This window comes from Apodemus sylvaticus, chromosome 14 (assembly GCF_947179515.1).
Source record: "Apodemus sylvaticus chromosome 14, mApoSyl1.1, whole genome shotgun sequence".
Classification (NCBI taxonomy): Eukaryota; Metazoa; Chordata; class Mammalia; order Rodentia; family Muridae; genus Apodemus; species Apodemus sylvaticus.
In genome coordinates, this window is record NC_067485.1 from 31338905 (window position 1) to 31354545 (window position 15641).

The window sequence follows — 15641 nt, forward strand, 5'->3', positions numbered from 1 at the left end:
TCGCGAGAGCTCTAATGAGGAAGACCCCCGTGGGCACAGCACACTGAAGGAGAAGCAGCGCTGGCAGGGAGCAGGGCTCCTGCATGCGTAGCTCGGCGGTGCATGAAAGAGAGGCGAGGCTGTGGCAAATGACTTCATGCACCACATCTCTGTACCCAGTGTTTGGTGATGACCGCAGACTGCTGGCATGTGGGGCTCTGAGGCACTCAGAGTTAGAGCAAGGTGTCCCCAAGAAGGATTGCTACCTGTTCTCCCTCCCGACTCCCTCCCCTCCCGACTCCCTCTCCTCCCTCCATACATTCCTCCTTTAGTTGAGAATTGGAGTCTAAGGATTGTAACTTGAAGCCTTTCTGTGCGTTGCTTGGGGTGGGAGAGACTGGAGAAGATATGAGGAGAGGGGCATCCAAGAGGTTCAAGAAAGCCATTGGAAGTGATAGCCATGTAAAATGTCTTATGGTGGTGGTTATCCCACAAAGTTTACAACCGTGGACACATGTCAAATTGTATAACTGAAATATGTGTGATGATATCCTTGAGTGAGGCTGGGCGCTCTTGCAGGTTTCCGTGAATTGATTCAAAGTTGTTCTTTAAGCTAAGCACCACTCTCCAAACCTTTCCAGTGGAGGCAGGCTGCAGGGCATCACTTCAAGTTCCATGTTCTCGGATCCATATTAGCTCCAACTGAGACGGAGGACAAAATCTTCCATGTGTAGACAAGAAGAATCTCTACTTGTGTGTGTGTCACAACACACACACACACACACACACACACACACACAGTGAGTTGAGGATGGATACAGAGTCCCATTCTTGCTAGGTGGCAAGGCACTTACCAGTGAGCTGTCTACCTAGAGGGCAGGATTTCTGGTCCTGAAGAGGACATCCCATGCCTGACCGTCCTCAGTACAGAGCTGAGGATTTTAAGGTTGGAAATGTTAATTATTACATCATTTTGTGAAATGAAGATTACAGATAATTTTTCCTCCCAACAGTAGATGTGTGTAAATATCTTATTCTAGGAGGCTTTAAACCTTCATAAAATATCTCTAGTAATAAAAAAATATAGGTGATGACTGCCACAACAGGCCATTATTAGCAAAAATTATAGTCAGAAAGTCAATGGTCTTCTATTTTTTTCCTTTTATTGATCCCCAAATGGTGCATGGTTGTCCCTTCCCCCCACAGCATTTAGCTGTGATCCTCCTGGCTGGCAACCCCCACCCTTCCCCAGGCGTTATCTCCACCCCATTCAAGCTGCGGCTTTCCTGGCCTACAGCCTCCACCCTTCCCTGGCGTTTATCTCCGGCCCTAGTTCCTTGGGAACAATACAGCCAATTTCACCTCAGTGCAGCTCCACCCGGAGACCAACAGAAAACTGCGTGACTGAAAGCAGACAACCCGCCAAGAAGAAGATCTAATGAACTCTCGGCCATTTGGGGGGCAGGATGGTTTTTTCCTAAGATTATAAATATTGGCTTAATGATAGTAAAGTCCGCCTCTATGGGCAACTGTCCTCTTGACTCATTTCTCTTTCGCCCCCTTCCCGTTAACCTCAGAATTCTCTTCCAGGTATTCCGGTTCCTATGTGGCTGCTGGCGGCAACACCTGGTTAGGGAAGTGATATTCAGGCTGTAGTGTAAGTGTGCACAACTTGTGGCTGGGTGGTGCCCAGCCTTTCTGGGAGGTGACTAGAGCCTGTTGCACAGGTGACCTCTGGCAATTCTCTGCAGATTGTGCTGTTGGGGGCAGTGGGCTGCTGGGGGTCTTTGGTGAGGGACCAGAGGCCACAAGAAGGTCCCTGTGCTAGCACCTCCCCTCCTTGGTGAACCACTGGTCTGGCCAGGGAAGGAAAGTTCAGCTGTGCTTGAAGCAGAACACTGCGAGCGAGCGAGCTCCCCCTGGAAACTAGGGGCTTCATGGTGAAACCTGAACAAGGTCCACGGTGTGCTGGCACACACCTACAGTTCCAGCACATGGGAATTCAAAGTAGGAGGATGGCGGTTTCAGGGGGGCCTAAGATACAGAGCGCGAGCCTGGATGTCCCTTTAACTAACTGGCCACCCGGAGAAAAGGCAGTGAAGCTGGGAACCTTAACATGGGACCAAGTTTTCAGGGTGGCATCATTCAAGCAAGTTCCTTTTTGAGAATCTGACTCATGCTTCCTGAAATATGAAGGGATCAGATATCCCAACAGATACGTGTGATAACAATGAATTAAGCGTGTGATAACAATTGATCAAATGGCTTGCGAACATCAAAATACTATAGCAATTTATTTGGGAAGTAAGTTTCTTGTAGTCAATCATACGCCAGAGAAGAGGCAGGGCTTGGTGTGTTCTTTCTGCACTTCTTTCTGCACATGGAATGACCCCTTACTGCTCAAGCTAATTGTTGGTTTCTGCTTTAGATACTGCCAAGTCAGCCCATGGGACTTGGGAGAGAGGGGTGCAGCCCATGGGACTTGGGAGAGAGGGGTGCAGCCCAGGGGACTTGGGAGAGAGGGGTGCAGCCCAGGGGACTTCCATGTCTGAACTTAAGACAGTGAGCTCTAGAATCACGGGGTGGTCAAGAAGTGAAATTCTAAGCCCATATTAAAAACACCCAGTGCCCCTTTCACCAAAGCAGTCACCTGTTTCAGAAACACTGTCTGGAGGGACAGGGAAAGGATGGGCCTCCTGGGGTACAGTTGGCTAAGTAACTTAGTGAGGGTCATTTTTAAATGCTTGACTGGTACAATCGCCTAACGATGCAGAAACAGCTTGTTGACAGACTAATTTTCTAATTAAGCTCAACGCCTAAGTTTAAGATTTTGAGCCCAACCAGGCCTCTATCCACTCAGCCTGTGCATTCTACCCACGGAGTTGTATGCTCAAAGGATGCTAAGAGGAGCTATCTTTCCTATGTTGGAGAACAGACAAGTTGACTGACTGTACCAAGGTTCCTAGACACCTGGTCAGGGAGCCTTGTGGTAGGCAGGGAGTCCATTTTTTTTTTTTTTTGTTTTTAAAGCCACAAAGACAATTCAAAGATAAGGTCTGATTCAAACATATAGTTTGACTGAGCAGAACTATTTTCATCCTGACTGGACATCCTCAGGTAAGAAGTAGTGAGGTCGGCAAGCAGGATCCCGGGGCATGGTCATCACAGCTGAGCATCGCTGCCTAATGCTCCCGACCCCATTTTCTTAGGATGAATGACTTGGAAGGCAAGTGTTTGTTTGTTCTTTTAAGTCCTGGCTAGCACCCCGGGATGGGAGTGTTCAACTCCCCCAGGTCTTTCCCTTCCTCTTTCTGGACTCCCCCCTGAGATGCCATTATCTCAAAAGTCTACTCAGGAATACCTTCCCACACAGTTGTTAAGGCACAAATTAGGGGCCTTCTCACAAGCTTCCGGTGATTGACACCAAGTTGGTTATGAGAGAACACAGTGAGAGGCGGGCTCACGGAGCAGGATTCAGGAGGGGCAGTGTCAGACTTAGCCAGTCGGGTCCCGGGCCCTTTAAAGAATCACTATTTTGAGTTGCCAATTCGATGAACCATGTCTTCCTTCCTTTGGAGAAGGCCATCCATCCACACGCATGTGTGAAGTAGTGGAGAGTGGGCTGTGAGCTGTGGCTCTAACAAAACCCCAGAGAACACACTTCCACAGGAGACCCGGCACGGGAAGGACACGGAGAAACACTCCCAATGTGTTAAGAAATATTAGTTTTATTTAACCAGTTTTCACAGCTGAATATTTATTCTATAAAAACTTTACAGAGTGTACAGTTTATATATAGTTCAAACTACTGAACAAAAGAGTAGGTCCCACAGATGCAAAAATACTGTACCAATCCATCCAAGGTAAAGACAGATTTACACACTGCACAGCGCTCCACGTGGCCGGAGAGGCGTCAGTTCTGAGTATAAACTTCAAAACTGTACAAAAATAAGGTTTTGATTTTTATTTCAGTCTTCATACATTCAATATGATTGCAAGCCTAGAAGCCTTAGTAGTAATAGGCGTCTGTAGTTAGTCCCCCACACCACGGGGCACTCGTGAACACGGAACTGTGTGCACTATATGGCAGACATAAAAGCAGGGACTGGATAATGTCAAATATAAGGTAGTTCTTTTCGGTTTTGAAAGGAGTTTATGTATTTAATAGTGTGCCAAGAGAATTTTAAATTAAATAAAATATATTCTAAGTGAGCCTAAAAATTACACTTTATAAACATAAAAAATACTTTTGGTGTGATACATCGATCATATCTGCAGATAAGACAAACAAAACGATGCAAAGTAGTATTTCTCACCCAGCCACGAGAGTACTTGTGTAGTTATTTTTTCAAAAGGGTCAGAAAAACTATTTAAACCCACTAATGATAATTCAGAACTTAGCAAGTGACACTCGGGCTATAGAATGACTCACACACAGATCACCCACTTTCCTCCAGAGACACTGGGTTCTTCGTGGTGGCTGGTAAGATTGGGACATTGATTAAGAAAGGTAGAGTCGGTGGGCATCTGAGCACAGACCCACGTCCCTGTGGGATTTCCGTCAGTGATGCTTTTCCTACAAGGTTGGTCTTAATTTTGATCAGAGCTGTTTTCAGCAGAGGTATTTGCACCTCCCCTCCCCCCTAGAGGCAGGAACATGTTTCCACATGTTTCAGTCGAGGGAGGGGGCAAGGCTGGCTAGTATTCTTTAGGGTCTGTGATCTAGATTTAAGAAAAAAAAAGAAAGAAAAAAAAAGAGTAAAACAAACATTATTCCAAACTCTTCTGTCACCCAAAATGAAAACATAATTCCTTTTAAAAACAAAAAATCCACAACTAGCTTCCAAGAAAATGAGAGCTTCCAAGAGCAGCCTGGTACTCAATTACATTTTTATACTTGTGTATACATGAGTATAAAATAAAGACGCGTAGACAAAGAAGCTTTGTAGTTATTTTAAAGTTACAGTACTTAAAAACTCCTCGGCAATAAATAGCGTGGGTGTTTCCAGTTCTGCCTCCACGCACAAGCTACCGTTAAGGATGACCGTAGCGAGTGGGAGTCACTGATGTCCTGCTCAGCCTGCCAATCAAAACTCATCGATTTTCCTCTGTAAGTACTTTAACATGGAGTCCATGCCCTGGGCGGAGCCCCAGATCTTCTTCAGCACTTCACACTCTCTCTCATTGGCCTGCTCCAGCTCCATCTTCATATTGCAGCGCACCAGGGCTTTGGATTCCTCCAGGACCTGCAGCAATGAGGAACCATCAGTAAGGGGTCAGTCAGGTATAGGCACTAACGCTTCTCTCACATGCATGAGAGCAAACACAGAACTATTTATTACCTGCCAGTTCTATCACCATTTAGCAGTTAGCCCTGCGTATCTGAGTTCCACATCCCTGGGACTCAACAATGCTGGACTGGAAACCAAAGTTCATGCTAAATACACAGACTTGACTTTAATCCAGCACAGCCTTTCTTCACAGCACCGCACTGCACTAGCCACCAGAAGTCAGCTACCGAGGGGACCTGAAGGGCATGCAGAGGGACTGCAGACTGCAGCAGGCTATGCTGTGTGAGGGATTTCAGCACTTGTGGACTCTGCTCCGTGGAGGGCAGGATATCAGGATATCCAACACTGGATACTGAAACTTGAGGCAGCTCAAGCTCTTTGTTTGAGAAGGTTTGTTACACAGACCCATACTCCTCACTGGACCAGCCCCGACACACCACGAGTGCTGTGGGACAGCATGGAACCGAAAGTGGATATCCACTCCACAGCAGGGGGAGGCTCAGTGAAAATCCCCAGAGTGCTTTCGGATGTAACTTTCTAAACAAACCACAACTTAATTGTAACTGTAATGGCTGCTTGTATATCTACACAAGTTTACGTGAGAGTTGATTGGATCAGTAAAACACTCCACACAACTGACAACCTGGGCCTCCACCTGCTCATTATTTAAAAAACAAAACAAAAATAAAAAAAAATAAAAAACAAAGCAAGACAGTGTGACGTACAACTGGGTTACATGAGGCCAGCTCCTTGATTCGAACCATAACTTCCTGCGTGAAGGTTCCTGGCCAAAACACCTGGGAGACCAGGCCCTTGCCACACGCCTCCTGAGCCGTCAACTTCCGCCCACTGAGCAGCATTTCATTTGCCTAAAAGGAAAAAGAAGTGACAGGCTGTGAGCTACCAGGGGGGGTGGGTGGAGCCAATGTCTTGGAAATTCAACCCTCAGAGACACAAGCTGAGGATGGAGTTCTGAAGTTGTCAGAATCTCCCTCGTATCCTCTAGTGGTCAGACCATGGACAAACCATGACCAAGTGGGTGGATGGAAAGAGTCACACCATGGGCCAGTTTCAAAAAAAGAAGGAAAACATTGGCTTCATGATGTGATTCAGATTCACACGTTCTTGGACGGAATCCTAATCTGAGGCCGTTTTGTGGTTAAGTTTGAGGTTGCTGGTGTAACTTCCCTTCACACAAGTTTCTTCTTCCCACACAAGTGAACTCATTTAAAACATAACCAGGATCTGAGCCATTAACAAGAGTAGATAATTTGTGTTCTAAAAGAACTGAACCCAACATAAAACTCCACAATTGTTCTAAAGATTGTATTTTCCACAAATGTTCTAAAGATGTCCCCGCTGAAGGGGTCACACCGTAGAAGCCACACTTGTCAGAGGTAGTGGTTACCCGGGAGGAACTGAGTGTGCTGCAGTTACTGCTGTCCATTTTAAGGGGATCTCAGTTACTGAATAAAACTAATGTAACTTTGCTTTTAAGAACAACAGACGTATATACTGGATTCGAGACCAAGCTCAAGGCAGGGGTAAGGTGTACAGGTGTCATGTCACTAATGGCAGCTGAGGCAGGCTAAGCTAGACAGGATTTGCCCAACAGACTGTGCTGATGTAACTATGGCCTGACTATGATTTGCCTTGCACAGATAAATCTTGCTGAGACCCCAATGGTCCTGATGACCCGATCGTAAGCTTCTCAGCTTAGGTAAACACACAACAGATGACCCCCTTTTTAAGAGGCAAAAACGTGAAGAGACCCTCCAGTGAAAAAATACAATCATTGGATCACACTGAAGATCAAGTGTGGCAGCTGGCTCGCTGCCCTTCTACCAAGGTAGACACTGTGAACAGGGTGTGTGTGTGTGTGTGTGTGTGTGCACATGCACACATGGGTGCAGACAAGAAGACTTTGCAAAGTTTTGAGTATATCATCTAAGAGTAACAGGCAGTTTGAGCTCAGTCTTGTACAAGCTCTGAAACCTGGGACGTTCTCTGAATGGACAGCCTTTCAGTGAAGAGATATCTATAAACACATATAAAACCCTGATGTGGCCTTATTTTGGTGGTTAAGATAGTTTCTCCACAGATATATCCCAGGGAGATGAGAAAGGCTGAGAGGAGACCCCTGCCCCATCCCAGTGGAAGAGGAGTTCCAGAGTACCTGGGATGGTCTTTCCTAGATTGCGTTTCTTTAGCGATGACACCACCACTTACTTAACTGAGGATAGTTAAGCGAGTCCTCAGGACAGCAGATACTGATGAGCTTGCCAGGCCCACAAGGCTGTCTGAGCATTTCTTCCTGGGCTCTCCTGTGGTCTCCATCTGTCCCCAGTCATTCCTTCTTCCCCACTTCTGAGACAGAGCAGACCAGCCCTGAACTCACGGCCCTCCTGCTCCTGCCTCCTAACACACCCCACTTCCTGCCTTCTGGATGGCAGCTCCCAGCTCCAGCAAGGCGTTCTTCCTGTGTCAACCACTCTTTTCCTTCTGGCCAGTTACAACTGTCTCTGCCCTGGCCCACACTTTGTCCTGGCATCTCATCTCCTGTGTCCTGGCCTGCCTGGCTCCACACCCATTTGTTATTAGATAGTTTTTTATAGCTGTTTTCCCTGCACATTTCACATGGTTGGGATGTGCAGGACAATGAAAGGAATTTTAAATTTTATCCAATAGTGTAAGAGACAGGGCTGATTCAAGACTGCTAATGCATTCTATTTAAACAGGCAGTGAGACAGTTTAAGACAAAGGCTTGAAGAACCAAATCACAATAACCTGCAATCCAAATCCAACCAGTTCTTGGCTTGGCAAACCTTCCTGCGCGTGTGCGCACGTACACACACACACACACACACACACACACACACGACACGTGAGCATGCATGCTGCAATGTATTTCTTGAGAGCAGAGTTGGTCTTTTGCTTCCACTATGTCCATCCAAGGATAGTTCTCAGGCATACCCGCTGTACCTGCTGAGCCATCTCAGCGGCCCAGTGCTAGGGAATTCTTGAGATCCCACACTACAGCATTTGGCTGGAGGGCTCTAAAGTGCAGCTGCCTGTCTAAGATTGTTCAATACTCCCTTCAGGTGGGCTCTTCATGTGCACCTTTACCCATCATCTGTCTACACAAAGCATTTGTCTACACAGGGAGGATACACTGCTAGACTTTCAAAGTAGAGGTGACAGGATTCCTTATTGCCAGAATTAGCAATAACTGTTGGCAAATAATCTATTTTAAAAACAGCTCACAATGAACCTAAAATTGATTCTATTGGTAACGAATGGCCTGCGATTATTAATCTTCATGGAATTTAAAGTCACCATGGAAACAAATGTCTTATGAGGGACTTCCTAGTTTATGTCAGTAAAGTCAGAAGATCCACTTTAGATGTGGGTGACATTTCTCTCTGGGATGGGATCTTGCAGTGAATAAAACCAAGAAACAGAACATCCATCTCTCTCTCCTCAATGTGACTGGTACCTTAAGCTCCGGCCGCCACAATGGACCACCCCCAACGGTAGCCTGAAACAACCCATTTAAGTTGTTTGTTCAGAAATTTTGTTCCTGTGATACATAAAGTAACTCACACAGGAAATTAACCCTTGGGATCAGGAGCAGTCCTGTTACTGTGATAACGCTGATCACGTGGTTAGACTTTGGGCTGGGAAATCCCTAGAATGCTCTAAGAAGGGCTTAGTTAGTTATTCTGGTAGAGTTTGGAAGACCAGAGTGCTGAGAAGTGGGACAGCGGAGCCCTGGCTCCCGACATCTCCAGGGAACCCGGTGAAAGGCCATTCCTGTGACATTGTGGCTACTGTGGACTCGCTCTACGCACACCTATGACTTGACTGAAGCTCAATACAGAATAGACTCATCTGTCTGCTGGAGGTAATAAACACCAAGACAGACAGCATGCTGATGGGTGGCGTTGCTTCTGTTCACTGCTCTTATCCAGGTCCAGAGTGAGCAAGTTGTGGGGCAGAAACACCACTAAAACAATGAAGGTTAATGAAGGAGGTCACCAAGCTGAGTGAGTTCAACGTTAACAGATAAGGGAGATGCAAGTGTTAAGGAAATTAGAGTCCTTACAGAAAAACGGGGCGCCCTGCACCGAGACATCAGGAATGGTGTCCTGAAGGGAAGATCTCGCTTGGAACACTCAAACTTCATTTGAGAAGAGAGCCAGAACTGAGAATGCTGATAGCACCTAGAAACGTAACGTGCTTTTTATGGGTGCTAAACAGCCAAACCACAGATGCCGCTAGAGCTTTGGTTCACAGGGACCCGTCTTTACCCACTAAGGGCTGGTAGGGGAACTTGGTAGCATCATCTGTATAGTACCTGACTCTGCAGGTGTGAAGATACATAATTGATAGGGCCATTGAGTCTGTTCTATGGTGTCAGAGACAGGCAGTGTTCGGCAGGATCTGAACCCCTGAAAGGCTGCTACACGAACCTGAATATGAAGTCTCAGTTGTAATGATTCTGGGATGCAGGGGATGGCAGGAACAAGAGACTATGTGTGCTGTAAGCAGCAGAGTTTGGGGGGTGGGGAGTCTGGTAATCCCAATCCTTCAGAACCCAGACAATTCTATTATCAGTGCCACATGACAGATGCGGGACAGCTAGAGGATTTGGTGTTTGATCTAGTGACTTCGGTTCAGTCGTGTGCCTCCATCCTTCCCTGTTGGAATGTACTTGTCATGTACTATTATTATATGCTATACATGTTAGAACTATGCTTTCCTTTTATAGTATAAGGGATTACCTTCAATTTCAGATTAGACATGGATCTTTAAAGTGCTGGAGCTATTAAAATACCATGAAGAGCTACAGTTGGACTGAATGCATCTTGCATTATGAGACCGCCATAAGCCATGGACTCGAAGGTTGCAGCTTAAAAATTATAGCTTAAAATTAATGTTTGCTTGTCAAGTTGACAAGGAGTGGCCTTAAGATACATAGCCAATGCCTATTTTCAATGGGATTTAGAATCACCACAAAACAAAGCTCTGTGTAAGTCATCAAGGCCACACACCCACCTTAGATGTGGGCTGCATCCTTCCATACACTGGGGTCCTAGAAAGGACTCAAAGCAGCAGTCTCATTTCTTTCTACCCTGATAGCAGACACAATGGGGCTAGCTGCCTCCAGTTCCTGCTGCCACAACTGTCTGACTATGAGTCAAGTAATTCCTTCTATAAAATGTTTCTGTCAGTTATTTTATCCCAGCAACCCGTAAATTAACTAGGGACCTGTGGGGCTGCCAGAAGACTTAGAGCATAACTAATTTGGGAGTTCTCCCAGGACACAAAGTGAACCCCTGGCAAGTTCCCCAGGGAACAGATTGCCCTTGCAATCTTAGAGGTATCCTGGGATACCTCTAAGGTGGCAGACCAAGACTGCTATTGGTGACAAGAGAAAAGATGTCATGTAGGTTGTGGTGAATGCCAGGATGGTTACACTTCAGTCCTGGTATTTTGGAGTAAGACTGGGCCATTCTTAGCAGCAAAGGATGCATCTACAAAATGACAGCAAATGCCAGGCATGTACTGTCATCTAAACGACACAGACAAACAAGTCTAGGTTAGGATAATATGGCCCTGTACCAGATATGGCCTTGACGAGTGGCCAGGGACCTGAAGGTTGGGGACAATGGTACGTAGGGTAGAGGTGTGTATAGAGGAGAGGAGGGGGAATGGGAGGGAAAGAATGCAATCTGCTATATCAGGTCCATACTGAAGGGGCACTGAAGGGGCTACTAACACTGGCTAGTCGTGGTTGCTGTCCATGGTTGTCCTGGCACTCCAGTCATAGGACGCAGAGCATCTCGGCAGGGACTCAAAGACGTCACGTGACTGCTACTGCTGTCCTCCCAATGGAGATACTTGCATGGAATCACTCCAAAGGACACTAGCTCCTGGTGGTCACCTTCAGCCTGTCCCAGCCCATAGGTCATCAGGCTTGGCAGTGTGGAGCATCAGGGCACTGCACTGGCCCTGACACCCTTCATAGCAGAGGATACACAGGGATGACAGAACCATAGGGCTGTGTGGCCTGTGTATGTGTTTGAGGTATAATGAGTAGAAAACAACTTTCTCACTGACGGTACAACATATCTTCAACAGCACTTCGGTGAAGCAGAAGGGTCACTGGTTCGCCTTGACCAATGGTGGCCATTATGTTCTAGGTAGGGCAGTGATTGGGGCTGAAGCCCTTGGGAAAAAATGTCCCGGCAGAGTGAACACCTAGGCTAACAAAAGGGGAGCTGTGGGGGCGACCTGCATGGCACTGAGACCGGGGGGCTGTGGAGACTGGTCTCTCCTACGAGCTTTCATTTAACATTCCATTAAATACTTAAAATAAGTTTAGACTTAAGGAAAACTCAGAAGTTATCCTACATTTTCCTAGGTGGCATTCTTGGCAGGTTGCATTTTATAGTGATACCAACTGCAGAAAATGACCTGCGGTTGCCCCCTTATTCACTAGACTAGAAATGGTACTGATCTTGCCAGCTTCCAAGCTGACGTTCTTTCTGTCACCCACGAGCCCACTCAGGGCCCTGTCATCATTTATGCCCTGCTGCTTCTGAGGAACACTGCTCAGCAAGCACCTTGTGGGTCTGCCTGGGGCTTTCTTGTTGGACCGAGAGATGCTTTGTCAGAGGCTCCACTGCATGGAGGCTACAGCTGTCTCTGCACCTTCTCAAGTGTTCTGAGGTCAGGTGCCCTATTTACAGGTTGACCACTGTGAGGGAGTACCTGCTGGACTTTCCACCACAACCAACAAGAGGAAGCAGGCATCTCTGCCCTTCTTTGTAATTCTTAGGTGGTTTTAATTGAAACCTCTTATTATCTAATCTCCTCTTCAGAGTCTGTCCCAGGGAGGGGCTCTTGGGGATTAATGAGACATCTTTACCTCAGTTGTGCAAGAGGTGAGGCTCAGAAGCAAGGGAAGGGACTATGGTGGGCAGAGACAAGTGGTTGTGGTTCTTTCCAAGAAAAGTCTGGTGCCCAGTTTGGGCATGGTGCTGTTGGCAGATGGCTGTCAGCTCCTCAGGGGAAGCATTAGCTCTGTCCCTGTGTTAATGGGCAACTGTCTTCCTGTGAAGCCTCCACAGTGATGACGACCATGGTGCAGTCGTGCAGGTCCACAGGGCAGGGCATGCTTCAGAGTCTCATGTGTTTGTGTATGTGTGTGGCCACGGCTGCACTCCAGCCCGACTTCTCCTTCTATCCAGTGTGGCTGTGTCAACAGCTCATTGTCTGAGACTTGTCCTGCCAAAGTCACCTGAGTTCTGCTTTGGGAGAACTCATCCATCACACAGTTTTTCCTTAGTTCAAATCTACAGTCGCTTGTCAAAACACAAGCTACAATGTAAGCATGAACCAATACAGATGAATTTGTTTCAACAGCTTAAAAAAAACCAAAACCATAAAAGTGGGTAAACTTTTGCTTTTCCTATGCACGCTGCCCCTTGTAAGTAAAGTATTTTTGATGGATAGTGGATACCATGTTAACTGTGCAGAGCCGTAAGCTCCTAGGGAATGGTGCACAATTGTACACAGTTCATAGCATTCCAGGAACCAAACCAAACTGTCTGTGTAGCTGGTCTGGAAGCCCCCAGAGAGTGGCATGCTACACACACCGAGTACGACAACGACCACGCTAGACCTCCTCAGGATGCCTTCTAGAATGATTTTGTTTTAAATGGTACTCACAGATGCTCCTCCCATAATCTTGGGAAACATAACGGTAGAGCAGCCATCTGGACTCTGTCCGAAGGTGGTATAGGGAGTTTGAAACCAAGCCTTTTCGTTAGCCCAAACCACATCACAAAGAGGCAATATGGATGCTCCTAGTCCAATGGCTGGGCCATTAACAGCTACAATAATAGGCTTCTTAAACTGAATGAAAGTATTCACGAAGTTTCTAAAATAAAAAATAAATGGGGAATTACTGAAAATATTGCACATTTGAGCAGATGAAAAAAGTCTATCATGGAATTCAATTAACCAAGATGTAAACTCTATGGAATTCATTAAGAGATGAGATTTATATAAGGTGCTCTCTGAAGCTGTTGGCCATGGGGTTATCTGTTGTATGGTGTATGTAAAGTTTCAAGACCGCCTGGCCACCACACACGGAAAGGTGTTGCCACAAGTTTAGTGCCTGGAGCTGGTGCTCGGGCGTTCTGGCCAGTGCATCTTACTCCTCAGCCCTGGACGTTCCAGGAGTCCACTCACGTTTCAGGGCTCATAACCAACCAAGGAGTGATCTTATCCAGCTTTGGTTTGAGACACACCAAGAATGTCTGATGTTGAGTAAACAACAGTGGGTTAGGTGTCAGGAACACTTGGGGTCAGATCTAGTGTAGGTACGAGACTAGTGATAGCAGCGACATGGAGACAACCTGAATCTATCTTGTACTACATTGAATGGCTTCCAGAAGATAGAGATGGGCTGGTTTGAGACTCTAGATTGCAGGTGGACTCTACCAAGTGCTGCGGGATCCCACTACAGCAGGAGTGCAAAAGACAGCAAGGCCCCCACAGGGGCTGTGCAAACCCAGTTAACCAGGCTATCTGGGGGCCTGCTTCCAGTTAAGGCTAGAAAAGCAAATCACTTTCTGGATGTGAATGGGTGGTGTCACACCACATTGGGGATCCCTCTCTCCACATCTGGGAGCTGGCTGTGTGTTCAGAGATGGCTCCTTGCTATGATTTAATGTAGTAGAGTTAAAGGGAAAAGAAGAAAAATAATGCCCGGAGTCCTGCCCAGGCAGAACGAGCCATGACAGGAAGGACCTAGAGCTAGCTGGTCAGGACTCGATTATAAACCTGGGCCTGCTCTTAGCACTACAGAGAGCCAGCGAGCTGCTTCCCACAACTCACCAATGTAAAACACTGAAGTGATGAGCTACCTTCCCTGAAAATCATGACACCAGTTTAGGTTGTCCCTAGTGAGGTGACCAGGCAAGGCCTGAAGATTTTAGCAGCTTATTGCCAGGCTGACCCCAGCCTAAGTAGAAGACATCCAAAGTTCGTGAGATTTCCGATTAGACAAGACTTAATGCCTTCAAATGAATGAGTGGCACTAAGGTTTACACAAGGAAGCCTGAGGCACTATTTGAAAGGTCACACAGGGTTTGCTATCTGAAGAGAGCCAGACAACCTTCTGAGCAGGCTTTTGAAGCAAGCAGAGTCTTTATTGACTTCTGAGGATTAAGGATCGGTTGGACTACATGTACAATGTTGGTCCTGGCAGCTTTTGGAATGGTGACTGCTAAAATGGTGGCCTCTATGACTTGGAGCAGGTATTTCTGAAATGTGTGCTCCAGGTGCCCAGCGTGACTACTGAAGTGTTGAGATCTAGAAACCACAATGGGATGATAAACTAATGTGCAAAGAGCAATCATAATGCTAAAGTAATTCTACAGAGAAATAACAAAAGGATTTACAACTTGTGTTAATACTGGTATACCCATTTACATGTTTGAAAAAAAACAAAAAACAAAACAAAACAAAAAACCCAAAAGCTTTTTGTTGCTTTATTGTCGCTTGGAATAACTTCAGATGAACTGATGACTTTCTGGAAGGGGTCATAATTCCAGTCTGGAGCAAAGATCTCCTTTTCAGTAGGAATTGACCACTCTGCTGTGTGAACTTAATAACAGATAAAGACAAGGGCCACACAGAAAATCCCAAAACCTGCACAGCATCCCGTCTAGTAGGAACCTCCCAGTCATGCCGGCTTAGTCTTATGAGCATGGAGTTGAGACACAATGCTCCCTGAGGGGAAAGTAGTGACTGTCCTTGAGCCTTAGGCTGGAGCACTGAAGGGCCAGTGTCGGGAAGGAGCTGGATATAAGCAAAGCTGGGGGACTGTCTGGGGAGTCAGTAACGAGACCCTGAAAGTGTTACCAGCCAGTTTGCTGCCTTCTTTGCTGGGTTAAACAGGGCCAAGTGGAGGAGGCCATGCTGGGAGGCAGCAGAGGTGCCTGCTGGGAAGAGAGTGAGTGGCCCCCTCAACTCAGGCAGCTCCTGTGCTGGTCCCAGACCTCAGAAGCCGAGCGTGGTTGGTCAGTGGACTCCCGGCCCTCGTGCCTAGGTGTTTTGTCATAACAAATCTGTAGCATGGTTCTCAGGCCAGGGTCTGACTCGGTCTTCCTCTTGCTCACTTTTAGGAATTCATGACAATGAAGAGCCCCTTTGCCTCGTAGTGTTACGGGATCTGAGACATGGGATATCATAGGAACAAACACAGATGAGCAAGAGAAAGACTGAAGGGACCTGGCACGACTTATTACCTGACCTGCCAAAGCATATCAAGAAAAACTCCTATCAACAAGAATG

General features: G+C 46.7%; 1 protein-coding gene across 3 annotated transcripts in view; it reads right to left on the reverse strand.

The window, feature by feature from the left end:
* Positions 1-3689: 3689 nt before the first annotated feature.
* The window catches only part of Cdyl (chromodomain Y like), a 136865-nt gene continuing 124913 nt past the window's right edge, over positions 3690-15641 (reverse strand). For all 3 annotated transcript variants that reach the window (XM_052156707.1, XM_052156708.1, XM_052156709.1), the window contains 3 exons: positions 13008-13218; positions 5996-6139; positions 3690-5225 (listed from right to left, as the gene is read on the reverse strand). In XM_052156707.1, the coding sequence (XP_052012667.1) occupies positions 5067-5225; positions 5996-6139; positions 13008-13218 (514 nt within the window). In that variant the 3' untranslated portion in view covers positions 3690-5066. The remainder of the gene's footprint in view (positions 5226-5995; positions 6140-13007; positions 13219-15641) is intronic.